The 13241-nt window shown below is 61.5% G+C and overlaps 2 protein-coding genes across 11 annotated transcripts; one reads left to right on the forward strand and one right to left on the reverse strand.

Moving 5' to 3' along the window:
- Window positions 1-228: 228 nt before the first annotated feature.
- On the forward strand, window positions 229-9862 carry FUOM (fucose mutarotase). Of its 8 annotated transcripts, none has more exons than XR_005833239.1 (7): window positions 229-351; window positions 1015-1083; window positions 2538-2608; window positions 2841-2939; window positions 3601-3674; window positions 8012-8145; window positions 9583-9718. XR_005833239.1 is itself a non-coding variant. In XM_040624435.1 (7 exons), exons 1-6 carry the CDS (start codon window positions 267-269, stop codon window positions 9337-9339), a joined length of 525 nt encoding a protein of 174 aa, XP_040480369.1. In that variant the 5' UTR covers window positions 229-266; the 3' UTR covers window positions 9340-9348; window positions 9583-9721. The 8 variants fall into 8 exon arrangements, 6 of the variants coding, with proteins under 6 accessions (XP_040480369.1, XP_040480365.1, XP_040480366.1 ...); XR_005833238.1 differs by lacking the exon at window positions 9583-9718 and adding an exon at window positions 9273-9348; XM_040624435.1 differs by lacking the exon at window positions 3601-3674 and adding an exon at window positions 9273-9348 and having other exon boundaries at window positions 9583-9721.
- On the reverse strand, window positions 6557-11866 carry PRAP1 (proline rich acidic protein 1). Of its 3 annotated transcripts, none has more exons than XM_040624437.1 (5): window positions 11050-11866; window positions 8608-8674; window positions 7859-7911; window positions 6947-7050; window positions 6557-6826 (listed from the first exon to the last, which is right to left on the reverse strand). In XM_040624437.1, the coding sequence occupies exons 1-5, from the start codon at window positions 11055-11057 to the stop codon at window positions 6594-6596; spliced, it is 465 nt and encodes a 154-aa protein (XP_040480371.1). In that variant the 5' UTR covers window positions 11058-11866; the 3' UTR covers window positions 6557-6593. The 3 variants fall into 3 exon arrangements, with proteins under 3 accessions (XP_040480371.1, XP_008684338.2, XP_008684331.2); XM_008686116.2 differs by having other exon boundaries at window positions 6941-7050; XM_008686109.2 differs by having other exon boundaries at window positions 6557-7050.
- Window positions 11867-13241: the final 1375 nt, after the last annotated feature.

Consider the following 13241-nt stretch of genomic DNA (forward strand, 5'->3'; position numbering starts at 1 on the left):
GCCGCGGGGTGCGCCTCTGCAGGGGTGGGCATCTGCCAGCAGGGACGTGGGGGCACCCGACCAGGAAAGCACAGTATGGTGGGTTGGTGGTCCCAGCACCCGGCCAGCGCCGGCGAGCCGCAGCCCTCCCTGCGGCCAGCCCTTCGGGGCGCCGCCGGGGGACCCTCCCCACCGCCGGGTCTTGCGCGCCTTCCTGCCCCGCCCCTTCCGCCGAGGCCACGCCCCTTCCGTCGAGGCCACGCCCCTCCGCTCCAGCCCCGGAAATCATGGTGGTGCTGAAGGGCGTCCCCGCGCTGCTGTCCCCTGAGCTGCTCTATGCTCTGGCGCGGATGGGGCACGGAGACGAGATCGGTGAGGGGCGGGGACAGGGCCTCGGGCAGAAGCCGGGCGAGACGCGCGCGGGGCCCCCCGCCACCCCAGGCCCCGCAGGGGTCCGGACTCGGGCTGTGCCCCCAGCCGGGAGGCGACGGCTCCCCAAGCCCGGGAAGAGCCGGGTCCTGCGGTGGAGGCATTTGGCCGCTCCGTCCCACTTCCGAATAGGACACCCCCACCCCCCACATTCGTTAGGAAACTGAGGCCCGGTTGGTGGCCCAAGCCCCTGCCCAGACCTTGGTCGGCCCCAGGCGGTCACGAGGACGGTGGCCCTTGGTCCAGGCGGGGCTGTGTCCGGCAGGTCCGGTCCCTCCCCCAGCCCGGCTTTCTGGGGGCCCCGGCGGCCAAGTTCCCAGCTCCGGCCTCAGGCCCCGTGTGCCGCTCATTCTACAGACACCCTCCCAGACGGCCCCCCGGGGTCCAAGCTCCTTCCTCGTCCTCGTACCCCGGCAGCTTCTGCGCTTGGAAACTTGCTCTCCCCGCCCCCACCTCGGACGAAAGGGGTCGGGGAGGGCAGTGGGCGTGCTCTAACGTGTGGGACAGGTGACCCGAGGTCTGTGCCCACCCACGCGGTGGGAAGGTGGGCTGCGCGGACCCACGGACCCACCAGGGGATGTCTGACCGGGTTGGATGGCTGTGCAGTTTTTGCAGACGTGAACTTCCCCACCTCCTCCATATGCAGGGGTGGACCGGAGGAGATCCGCGCAGATGGTGAGTGGGGTTAGGGTGGATGGGCAGTGGTCCCAGCTCTGGGCTCCCCAAGTGCCTCCGCTCTGCCCCCAGCCCCACTTATTCCCAGCACCCACCAGTGACCCAGGAAATCCCAGTGCCAGGACCCACGGAGACCCTTTTCAACCCCGGGGCCCCCTGCTCCGTCTCAGACACCTCTTGGTAACTTCTTGCAAGTGGGGAAACTGAGGCCCAATGCCTTGTTGGCTGGCTGAGCACTGGTGCACCCCTGTCCCCCACAGCCCAGGTCAGGTGTTCAGCTTTTATTCTGCTACAGAAATCCCAGTACTGGTGACCTGACCTCACAGGCTCCAGGTGCCCCTGTGCCCTGTTTCTGAGACCCTCTGACCCTTAGGGGTGGGCAGGAAGCTGGGCCGGAGGGGCCTGGAGCCAGGTCCCCAAGGTGATGGTAGTATCAGAGTTAGTATCAAGAGTAAGGGGGTGGGGGAGGTGTGAGGACACCAGTGTCCTGCCTTGTCCTGTCCTACCTGGGCTGGCAGTGGGCTCAGACTGGGCCTGACTGTCTCCCCGCCCTCAGCAACTGTCTGAGAGGGGACACAACTCTCCCTGCAACATTGAGGCCACGGAGGCACAGAGATGTGAAATGCGGGGTAAACCAGCCCCTCTGAACAGAGCGGGCCAGTGGTCTGAGGCCTGTTCAGTGGCTGCTGCCCCCAGACCCAGTGGCCTTGGCTTCCAGCCTCTGCTGAGGGAGATGAGCCAGCCATGCCTCAGTTTACACTGCGGGCCTGAATGCTAGAAGATAAGGAGTGACCCACATGCCCTGCAAGTTAGTGGAGACAAGCAGTCAGGTGCACAGACAAGTCAAACCAGAGAAAAAGGCAGAAGAAAATGCACTCAGGATAGCAGGCTTTCCCACCAGCAGGCGATTCTTTCTTGTCACCAGCTCTGCATTTCCCCGTTTTGTACAACCAGCACAAGTCCCTTTAACGATGAGAAACCAGCTTTACAGGAGAGCAGGGACCTTGGAGACCGGTGGGCGGCTTTGGGGGCAGCCTGGGGCAAGAACAGCCTCTTCCCAGACCCCAGTATCCTCACCACAGGATAAAGGTGGCAACCCAGGGGTCATCTGGGGGAACTGGGGTCAGGGAAGTGGCCCAGGTGCGCCTCCTGGTGGATGGGTGTTTGAGGTCGCCACCAATAACCGGTGCGGTGCAGACTGAAGGGCAGGGCGAGCCCAGAGCCAGGATGGTCACAGGTGCTATGGCAGGGAGGTGCCAGTGTGACCCTAATACATGTCACCAGGCAGGCAGCAGGTGCCTGCAGCCCCGGCTCCGTCCCAGGCCCAAGGCCATCCTTGCTGGCCGGCTTAGTGAGGCCCAGGATAAAGGGCGTGGGCAGGCCCAGAAGGCTGCTGGCACTGTTGGGGACTGGGTGGGAGAGGGCTGCATCTGAGGCTGGCACTCTGCCCTCAGGCCTGGGCATCCCACAGCTCCTGGAGGCCGTGCTGAAGCTGCTGCCGCTGGACACCTATGTAGAGACCCCGGTGAGTGCCTGTCACCACGCTGCCCCTCCCTGCTCGGGGCCTTGGTTTCTTCTTTGTCAGAGCTCAGAGGACCCACTTACCTCGAAGGGTGGGACAAAGCCATGTGCCCCCAAAGGGCCCTGACCCTGCTCAGAGGACCCCTGAACTGTCACCCAGTGTGGGGGGGAAGGGGGTGCTGGAAGTCCCCAGGGCAGCTGGATGGGTAGCCCACACAGCTGACCCCTGTCCCTAGGCTGCTGTCATGGAGCTGGTGCCCAGCGATAGGAAGACGGGCCTTCAGACTCCAGTGTGGAGGAGCTACCAGTCCATCCTATTTGAGGCCGGCTGCGTGGTGAGGCTGCAGCCCCCACCAAGGGAGCTCTCAGGGACCCTCTGTACCTCCTGGGAGGCCGGGGAGGAGAAAAAGACAGGGGCCCCAGGTCCACCCTACAGTTGTGGCTCACTTGCTCACCCTCCACAGAAGAGTGACCCTGGGGATGTGACTGGCCCCTGCGCCCAACCTCCCACCTCTCAGGTCACGGACCCTGTTGTGGCCTGGGGTCCCTCACCCACCCCAGCCTATGTGAGTGGAACCAGGGGCAAGTAGGGCTCCCCTGGCCCCTGTCTGATGGTCAGAGGCCTGGCCTAATGCTGTGTGTAACCCCCACATAGTAAGGGGATGAATCTGTTCCCCCAGGACCTCCCACCAGCACGTCTTGGGCAGGACCCACCTGAGGAGAGGCTGCCTGGGACTCCCATCCTGGGCAGGGGCCCTCCAGCTGTCAGGCCAACTCCCAAGGGACACAAGGGCCCCAGGCAGCTGGCCACCACAGCCCCCCATGTCCCTGCCTGTCCAGTCCTCGCAGCTCAGAGGCTGAGCACCCTCGGGACCCCAGCCAGGAGAGCCAGAGACGCGAGCGCAGGGCGGCCATGTCTCCTCATGCCCCTGGCGCCTGCTTGGACCCTGAGGGTTTCTGAGAAGGCCCCTCAAACATGACATTTTTGCCTTCCAGAGCACGCTGGCGAAGATAGAGAGGTTTGAGTTTTATGAGCGGGCCAAAAAGGCTTTTGCCGTTGTAGCAACTGGGTGAGTTCTGGCCGCGTCCACAGGGTCCTGCAGGGCCCTGCTCGTCAGGGCAGGATCGGCTGGGTCTGGCTGGGTCTGGGTCATATGGGGCACTCCCCCTACCCGCTGCTCAGCCCCTGCCCTCACTGAGACTAGAGGCCCCCTGGGAATAGGATTATCAAGGGATTTGCCTGAAGACCGGTCCCTAGACCTGTCTACTGGGTGGGATGGAAGTGGACGGGGTGGGCGGCAGAGCAGGGATCCCAGCTTGGTTCTCAGCTCAGCTCCTTATGCAGGGAGACGGCCCTCTATGGAAACCTCATCCTCAAGAAGGGGGTGCTGGCCCCCGAGGCCCTGTTCTAGGCCTGGCGAAGAGCCCTGGGCCCAGAGAGGAATGTGAATCTCTAAGCCAGACAACGGACAAACTGGCCCTGCCCTGCTCAGCCCTGACTGCACCCAACTGGGGACCCCAGGGGCCAGGCTGGTCCTTGCAGGGTGGGGGGAGGGGCCACTGACTGGCACCGGGATTCACCCCATTTATGACAATGATGTGAAGTGTGATGACTTGTCAGTGTTCAGTCCAGAGGTTGCAATGACATCCCCGTCCTCACGAAGACTTGTTTGGCACCAAACACAAGGGAAGCCATTGGCTCCTCAGAGCACCCCCACCACCACCACCCCGCACTCATGCATCCTGAGGTGGGAAGGAAGGCCTCCCTCCTCCCTACAGGTTTGGGTGGCCTGACTCTGAGAAGTCCCTGGGTTCAGGACAGGAGCTCACACAAGTAGAGATCCTCATGTGAGGAGACCCCCCAGAGCGCTGGGCTGGGGGCCCATGACTGCACTGCAGAGGCCTGGGGGTGGGTGGAGCAGCTGCTCGGGGGGCCCTGAGTGGAGAGGGGGTTTTGCCATCAGCCCCCCAGGCTGCAGACACTCAGGTGACCCTTGAGAAGACCAGGGCCGTTCCTTCAGCCCCAAAGGCAGGAGGGCAGGTGGCCGGGGTTGGTCTGGGTGCTGGTGAGGGTGGGGGCCGGTCGTCTGTTCCCTCTCTCCAGTGATTGGGTGCCTGCTGAACACACAGGAGCCTGAGCTGTCCTAGGAAGTGGGCTGGTGGGGTGGGGAGGTAAAGGACATGAGGACGCCCCCTGCCCAGCAGGCAAAGGGCCAGCCCACCTGAAGGCAGCATGTCGGGGGGAGGCTGTGATGGCTTCCAGCGTCAGGCTTGGGCTGGGGCTCAGGGTGGGAGCATCCTGCCACCACTGCTCTGGACTCCAGGGGCTCCCCAAACCCTCTTCCTCCCCTTCAGGCCCTCCTTTAGACATGCGGGTGCAGACGCTGGCATGAACGGAGGGTCCTGGACCTCTGGGTCCCTCAGAGCCTGGGGAAGACTCCCATGCTTGGGACCAGGGCTGGTGTCCCGGACGTCAAGGAGACCCTGGAGGGCAGGCCGCCCACTGGGCTGGAGATCTGGGGCTCAGCCTGGGGAAGGGACCCTGCCCGGGGTCAGTCACTGCCAGGGCTTAACCTCAGACCCCTGACCCCACTTCTAGCTGCACAAAGGCCTTTCTTTAAACAGCTTTGTTGAGACGTAACTGACATATAATAAACTGTACACCCTTGAAGTGTGCAGTTAAGTGTCTTTGGATACCGTCTACACTTGAGAGCTGCTTGCCTCTGCCAGTGTCTCCTGCTCATGAGGCTTGTACACGTCAGCTGCCCACTCCCAAATCCCTAGCTCGCCCTGCCTCTCCAGGTGCTCTCAGCCACATGACCGTACCCTTGGGTTGGAGGAAATGCCCATGGGGAGACCTGGCTCCAGTGATGCAGGAGAGAGACTTGGCAACAAACCACCCTGGGCTGCCCAGGGCCGTGGCCACCACTGACCTTGGATCTGAGCTGGGCGCTGGGCCCCCACTGCCCATACCAAATTGTTCCGAGATGGCTATCCTCGACCTGACGGGGGTGACCTGCGGGCCTGCTAACCCTCACATGCGCCATGCGGTATACAGTCTGGGGCCTCCCCACCCACGTGGCTCCTCGGGTCTGGGGCAAGAGCAGCTGCAAGGTACACAGCGGTGAGGCTGGGACCCACTCTGCTGCTGTTAGGGAGGACCGTGAACAGGTCACTGTCCAGTCTGGGGTCCCTTCCTCAGTAACTTGGGGATGACAGTGCCCCCCCCCCCACTTGGTGGTACAATGCCAGGCAGTGAGCACGTGAGCCATCAGGCAGAGCTCAGGGCGTGGGCCTCCATTCAAGTCCTCAGAGGGGACTGGCGGGAGGACACCCTGGACAAGCCCCCTGTCCCCGGAGCAGCCGGATGCATCAGAATCGACCACTTGGTGGCCTCTCAGGCTGGGGACTGGGAGGCACTCAGTGCTTCCCTCTTGATGCAGGGCCGTGATCACCACCCAGAAACCCCATCTGCGTTGCACGTACAGTCAGCACACACTCAGTACGTGAAACAATCGAGTCCGTGCCCGCAGCTGCAGGGTCGGGCCCACAGCCGCAGGGTCAGACCGTGCCCTTGGATCAGGGCCCCTCAGACCGCGCTGGGCGAGCACCCAGAGAATGAGGAGGATTGGGAGTCGGCCTCAGTCCTGCACCGCCACCCCCCCACACCGAGCGCCCACTGACGGCCTCCTGCCATATTTTCAGGGCCCATCTGCGGGGAGCTGACTGGTCCCAACCACTGACCTCTACCGTGCCCCTGGCCCCATCCCAACACACAAGGAGGAGGCCTAAGGGGAGCAGATCATCCTGGGAGCAGGGGTGCTGGGTTGGGGGAGCTTTGGGGGCTCTTGATGTGTGGGGACAAGCCTGTGGTGCCAGGAGGACACGGGCCTCCCTTCCTCAGACAGAGCAGGCTAGGGCCACAGTCGCCGTTCCTGAAGACGCATGTCTCCACCTCTGCAAGGTTTATTTTCCCAGCTGGGGAGGGGTCAGGGCCCCCAGGAGTCCTCCCTGGGGTGGTAGATGTGGTCTCGATCCTCCTCTGGCCCTTGAAGCCCCTGGGGAGGTGACAGTGCCCAAGACCAGAGCCCTGCCTCCTCCTGGGCCTCCTCGGCCTCGCCGGGCGGTGGGTGGTACAGGTCATCACGGTCGGGCTCAGGGTCCCACCTGGGGCTTGGAGCGTGGCCCAGGGTGTCCTCTGTCCCTGCCTGGGCCTTGGTGCCTACACACAAGAACATGGGATGGGGGCGTGGTTTCCCTCTGGAGGATGTCGACTCCAATGAAGCTCCCCTGCTGTGACCTTGTTCCCCACCCCACCCCGCCCCGGGGTGCCCACCTTGACCTTGCCGTCTCTCCCACGTGTCAGCTGCAAGCTTTGGTGCCACTAGCAGCCCCATGAGCCGGTTGTCCTTTTTCAGAGTTTCCACCACTCGGGCGCCCCAGGCCCTGCAAGCACAGCTGGGTCAGGTTCCTCTGCGCCCCTGGAGGCAGCCAGCCAGCCCCGCCAGTGAGGGTGCCCACTGCCTTCTGAGCAGCCTAGGGGCCCTGGGCAGGAGACCTAGCAGGACATTGCTCCCCCCGAGTCCTTGGTGGCTCTGTTCCATCACCCACAAGGGGCCCTGGGACAAGCACCACTGCCCCCTCCCCCGCCCCCACCACCCAAGAGGTATGGCCAGGCCAACTCCACGGAACCCAGACCCGCAGGCCAGGCATCCCCACCACATCCCTGAGCTGCAGAGGGCCCAGGAGGGTCGGAGTGTCCCTTGGGAGGTATGCTAAGGGTGTCCCCTGAGAAAACATCCTGCCCCAGCCGTGGGTCGTGGAAACCCGGAGGAACTCGAGCAGGAGCTCCCTCCTGTTCCAGATGCCAGGCCTATGGAGGCTGCAGAGTGGCTCTCTGTCCTCTAGCCTGGCCCAGCGTGGCCCTGGGGGAGAAACCAGCTGGGGTTGCCTCATGCAAGTGCAGAGAAGGGGGCATGGCTTAGAAGTGCCTCTGTCTGTGGCCAGGGCCCTGGGGTGCGGGGTAGCCATCCTGGAGGCTGCTAGGAGAGCTAAGGGATCATCCTGGAGCTCCGCCCCCCCAGCTCTGGTAGGTCGCTGACAGATCCTGTGGTCTCTCATGCTGTCTGGAGCATTTCCCCCTCTCTGAAGCTGTGGGCAGGGCTTCCCCACCATCCACAACGCCCTTAGCTTAGGGGGTTCCCAGAAGGGGCAACAGCAGGGGAATGCAGAAGGAGCTTCTGGGGGCACTCACTCCTCCATGTCCTGCTCAGGGGACCCGCTGTAGCCTTTGGTCTTGATGAGGACCTGGAAGAGGGAGGTCAGAGAACACCTGCAGAGAGATGGCTCCAAGGCCCCCTGGGCCACACTTGCTGACTCCACCCCCACCCCCCACCCCCCCACCCAGGGACTGGACCGAGGCCATGTGATTCCTGGAGAGACAGGACCATCCCTGGGGCTGCGTGTGCACCACCCCTCCCCGGCTGATGGCCTGAGGAAGAGGGGGTCAGTCCCTCTGAGTCCAGCCTTCTGTGGAGCAAGGTGAGCACAGGGGAATGAATGAGACGTGGCCCCTGGGGAGTGACCAGCTGTCTGTTGCCAGGAAGGACTGGGCGGGCCTTCCCCTCCACCTGGTCTTTCCCAGGTGTGCAGGTCTGAGTGGCCTTGACCCAAGGCAGGGTAGGGGGAAGAGGGATGGGGAGACACGGCGTGACCCCAGTTGGCACAGAGAGCACCTGAGTAGCATGCACAAGAGGGAGGACCTGCTCGAATCACAGTGCAAGTGAGTGTCATCAAGGACCCCTTCCTCTACCTGGACCACCTGTGTGTTCGTGAGCCTTGCCCACCAGACCCCACAGAGGGCCCGCTCCTCTTCATCCTCAGGGTCCCTCCCGGTGCCCACAGGGCCACCCGCTGCACGGGGACCTGAAGTCACCCCAGTGTGGCACCCTTTCTTCACATTCCTTGCTGGTGGGGCAGGGGCCGGGAGGAGCCCACACATACCTGGGGCAGGGAAGCCGAGCCTGCCTCCGCCAGCAGCAGAGCCACCAGGCTGGTGGCCAGGAGGAGCCTGAGGGGACCAGAGAGGAGAGTGAGAGGCAGGCCGGGTTGCTCCTGCCCATCAGCTTCCAGGCAGGACTCCTGTCCGGGCAGCCCAGGGTGGCTGGCAGCGTGGGTCCTGGCCAGGGACGTTTTACTCTCTCTCCATCTCACAGACCAAGGACACACAGGCACAGAGAGGTGGGACCGCCACAGGCCCACACTTGCTCCCAGGGACCACTGCCCTGCAGCACCCTACATTCTGGACAGACCCTACGCTGCACGCACAGGCCACCAGGTGGCTAGGATGGTCCATGCCTTTCCTCCAGCCCTGGGCATCTGTGCTGGCAGCTGCAAACGGACACATGCCCCCTTGGGCACAGAGCGGTGAAGGCTCACAGCATCCTGGGCTTAGGTGCTGATAGGCTAGCACTTGGGGCAAGGATCTCAGTGCTCCGTGTGTCCGTGGCACCCTTGAAGCTGTGCACGGTGGCTCCCTCAGGGCCGGACTGCACCTTGCTCATCTCAGAGCTGTGGGTGGACAGTGGTGCCAGTGCCGGGGCAGGCAGCCCGGGAGGAGGCAGGCAGAATGGGGTGCTCTTCCCGGACACATTCAACTTGACCCCTAGGGTGGCCAGGATGGCCAACGGGAGAGGAGCCAAGGACCGGGCCTCAAGCAGGGAGTCTGAGGAGTGATGGCCAAAGGTAGGAGACACAAAAACTCACACACAGGACCAGTGACCACTGGACCAAGCAGGAAAGGTCCTGGAAGCCTCATCCAAGACAGGAGAGGAGAGGACGGGAGACTGACTGGTGCCTGCTGTGCGTGTGCGTGGTTGTGTTTTTGCACGGTGTGTGTGCGTGCACGGTGCCTATGGTGTGCATGTGTCTTGTTAAAAAACAAGACAACAGGCCCAAAATGGAATCGCTCGCCCCAAGCCCCAGGTCACCGACCCGAACCCAGAAATGGACCCTTAAAGCAGTGAGGCAGGAACCGCCGGTCAGCCCTGGGGAGGTCCTCTGCCCAACAGGCCCCCGCGTCCATCCCCTAAGGAAAAGTCACCCTGCGATGACCGACCGCGTTTTGCTACTGCAACTTCCTCGTCCTGCTCCCCGCTGCCTGTAATTCCCCGTACAGCATCTCGAGCGCCTTCCTGTCTGCTGGATGGGATGCCGCCCGATTCTAACTGATTTTGCTCAAAAAAACTCAAAATTTTAATATGCGTCTGTTTATCTTTTAACCATCTGTGTGCACACAGGGCTCTTCCTGATGCTCTGGAGAAGGGTTCTTTCTGTCTCTGCAGCTGGCTAGGGGGCAGTCTGGGCACGGCTGGGAAGGGCTGGGGAGCCCAGGGGGTCAGCAGGGACCTGAGATCAAGGCTTTCTACAAGCTGCCCCCCCCACCACAGATTCCAGTCCCACAAAGACCTTTGCTTCTTCCCCAAGTGGCTCAGCACTTTGGAGTGAGGGTTCCTGTGCATGCCATGGGAGCCAAAGGGTGGGGGCGTGCCCTTGACCTCGAGGCACTGGCCTGGTCTGGTTCAGCTGCCCTGCCTCTCCTGGGCACTGACCCCCAGACAGAGGCCAGCTCACGTGCCGGCAGGGGCTGAACTGCGGACCTGTGCTGACGTGTCTGGACTCCACACCCACCACCACGCTGTCCAGCTAAGCCTGGGAAAGCACCTCACAGGATAGGACGCTGCTGGGTCCAGGGAGCGGGGGTGGCAATGAGGAGCATGGGGCATCCTGGCTGTGGGCCCCCTGTAGGCCTCTCTCCAGGAAGACAAGGGTTCCCAAGGCCCCCAAGCCACCCAACGACCTCTCTACAAGGGAGGTATGGCCTCTGGTTCACACTGGGGTTCCAAGGAGAACCCCCCAGAACAGGAGGGCAAGGGGAGAGCTCTGGTTTAGAGAAGGAGGAAAGGGGACCCCACAGGAGGGAGATAGCCTCTGACTCTGGGCCCAGCACACCCCTGCCTCCAGGGTGATGTCCCCTAAGGGTAGCATCTCACCCCTGCTCTTAGCCCCTACCAGCCTCCAGCCTCCTCTTCTTGACCCAAGCCCTTCTTTTGGGCAGTCACAGACCTGGTGCCTCCTCCCTCCCCTGTCCAGGGGTGATTCTCTGCTGGGTCAAGGGACCCCAAGGGACAGGTGTGCTCCCTCTCTCATGGGGATCCCAGGGGTGGCCCTCAAAGCTGGTGCCCAGACGCAGACACCAGGTGGGGAACAGTCAAGGTAGCTCGGGAGGGAGAGCTCCGGCAGCCCGGGGACTGCAGCCGAACACCGGTCTGAGGACAGAGAGCCACTCCTTCCTCCCCGCCGACTGCCTCCCCTGGAACCAGCCCGAGCTGGGAAGGAGGTACCCCAGGGGCTGGGGGGGCTGGCTTCACAGGCATTGGGCATTACCTCCTCATGATGGAGTCCCCTTCTCAGCGTAGACGGTGCTCGGGGGGACCCGAAGTTCCAGATCCAAGCCGACAGTGACTCGGACAACTGGCCCTGCCCCTCCCCACCCAGGTTCCTCAGGGGTTTATGGCCCCATGTGGGCGTACCTGGACAGAGGTCAGAGACCAGAGATCCCAACGGCACCGGTGACGGGTGCTACCGAGCTGGCTCTCCACCAGCTGTCACTCCCATGGCCCTCTCGGCACCCACTTCAGGACGGCCCTTCTGCAGCTGTGCCTCCCCCCTCAGCCCCCACGCTGGAATCCGCATGCCCCATACCCAGTCTTGCTGGCCCCCCACCAGCCAAGCGTCCTGATGTTGCACGCCTGAGCTTTGTGACCCAGGGGCATTGGACCCCAAACCAGGCTGACTGGTTGGCCGGAAGCTGGAAAGCCGTCCCAGTGCCCTCCTGTTCTTTGGGCCCTCTCCTCCTGGAGCTGGGTTTGCTCAGAGACACGTGCAAGGGCTGGGGCTTCCCACAAGTCAGAGTTAGGAGCCTTCAAACCAACCACGTCAGGGCTCTGGAATGCGACCCAGGGCACAGGTGCAACTGAGAAGTGGGTGCTCAAACGGGCTGCTGAGCCTTGGGTCAGAAGGGAGGTGCCAGGAGCCTGCTTGCGGGGGGCTGTTCCTACCCAAACTCCGGGGCGGTGGGCACAGGGCCTCCAGAGGGACGGTGTCAGGGAAGCAGCCTTAAAAACTGCCTCAACGGGGCGCCTGGGTGGCACAGTCGTTAAGCGTCTGCCTTCGGCTCAGGGCGTGATCCCAGCGTTCTGGGATCGAGCCCCACATCAGGCTCCTCCGCTATGAGCCTGCTTCTTCCTCTCCCACTCCCCCTGCTTGTGTTCCCTCTCTCGCTGGCTGTCTCTCTCTCTGTCAAATAAATAAATAAAATCTTAAAAAAAAAAGAACTTCTTTTTAAAAACAAATAAATAAATAAATAAACATTTAAATGTGTCTTCTACTAAACCCTCTAGTGAATTTTTAAATTTTGGTTATGGTGCTTTTTAATTCCAGAATTTCTATATGATTCTTTAAAAACTTCTGTTTATTGAAATTCCTTCAGACATTTCATCATCCTTCTCTTCAATTCCTTACGATGGCTTCCCCTCAGCTCTTGTCCGCCAAGTCCAGCACCTGGGTCCACTCACAGATGCTCTCCAGTACCTGCTTCCCCGAATAGTGCTCACACTTCCTTGTTCCTTTGCCTGTCTTGTAATTTGTGGTTGAAAAACACGTGTTTTAACTGTCTCATCAAGGGAACAAGTGTGCCGTACTGATGACAGAGGTTAGTGGTGGGGAAACAGGGTGAGCCAGACGGGCTGTGTGGGGGCGCTACTTTCTGCTAGATTTTTCTCTGTACCTAAAATTGCTCAAAAAATCAAATCTCTTCATTAAAAAAGCACCAACAACGAGATGCCTTAGACGATCTGTTGTAGCTGCTTTGGGTTCTGGTTCCCTGAGGGTGACGGTCGTTTGTGGAGCAATCTCCAGCCTGGGTCTGCACACTCTTTCTTGCGATGCGCACACTGACCTCACTCGGGACCTTTCCCTCCTTGGCTCTTTGACGCCTGGCTTCCCGTGGGTCACTCCTGTGTCTACACTGCTCACGGCTGTGCTCGGTCGGGCAGGGGGGTTCCGCTCTCTGCTGATGGTTGAGAGCACACAGATATGTTGAGGCAGTTTTTCTTTTTTTTTTAAAGATTTTATTTATTTATTTGACAGAGAGAGAGACAGCCAGCGAGAGAGGGAACACAAGCAGGGGGAGTGGGAGAGGAAGAAGCAGGCTCCCAGCGGAGGAGCCTGATGTGGGGCTCGATCCCATAACGCCGGGATCACGCCCTGAGCCAAAGGCAGACGCTTAACCGCTGTGCCACCCAGGCGCCCCACATTTGAGTGTTTAATATCTTTAAGTTAGATCAGCTCTTAAAGACAGATCCACAGAATTTATCCAATCTGAAGAGACCAAAAAAGATGAAAAATGAACATCATCTCAGAGATCTGTTAGACCACTAGTGTCAAGCACACACATACATGTCCCATCTGTATGTACACACACGTGCACACGCACAGATGCGTGTATATACTTGCATCGCACACATGCACGGACACCACACATATGCACACATACAGACACAGAGTCCCAAAGCAAG

Source organism: Ursus maritimus, unplaced genomic scaffold (assembly GCF_017311325.1).
Source record: "Ursus maritimus isolate PB19 unplaced genomic scaffold, ASM1731132v1 scaffold_7, whole genome shotgun sequence".
NCBI classification, from domain to species: domain Eukaryota; kingdom Metazoa; phylum Chordata; class Mammalia; order Carnivora; family Ursidae; genus Ursus; species Ursus maritimus.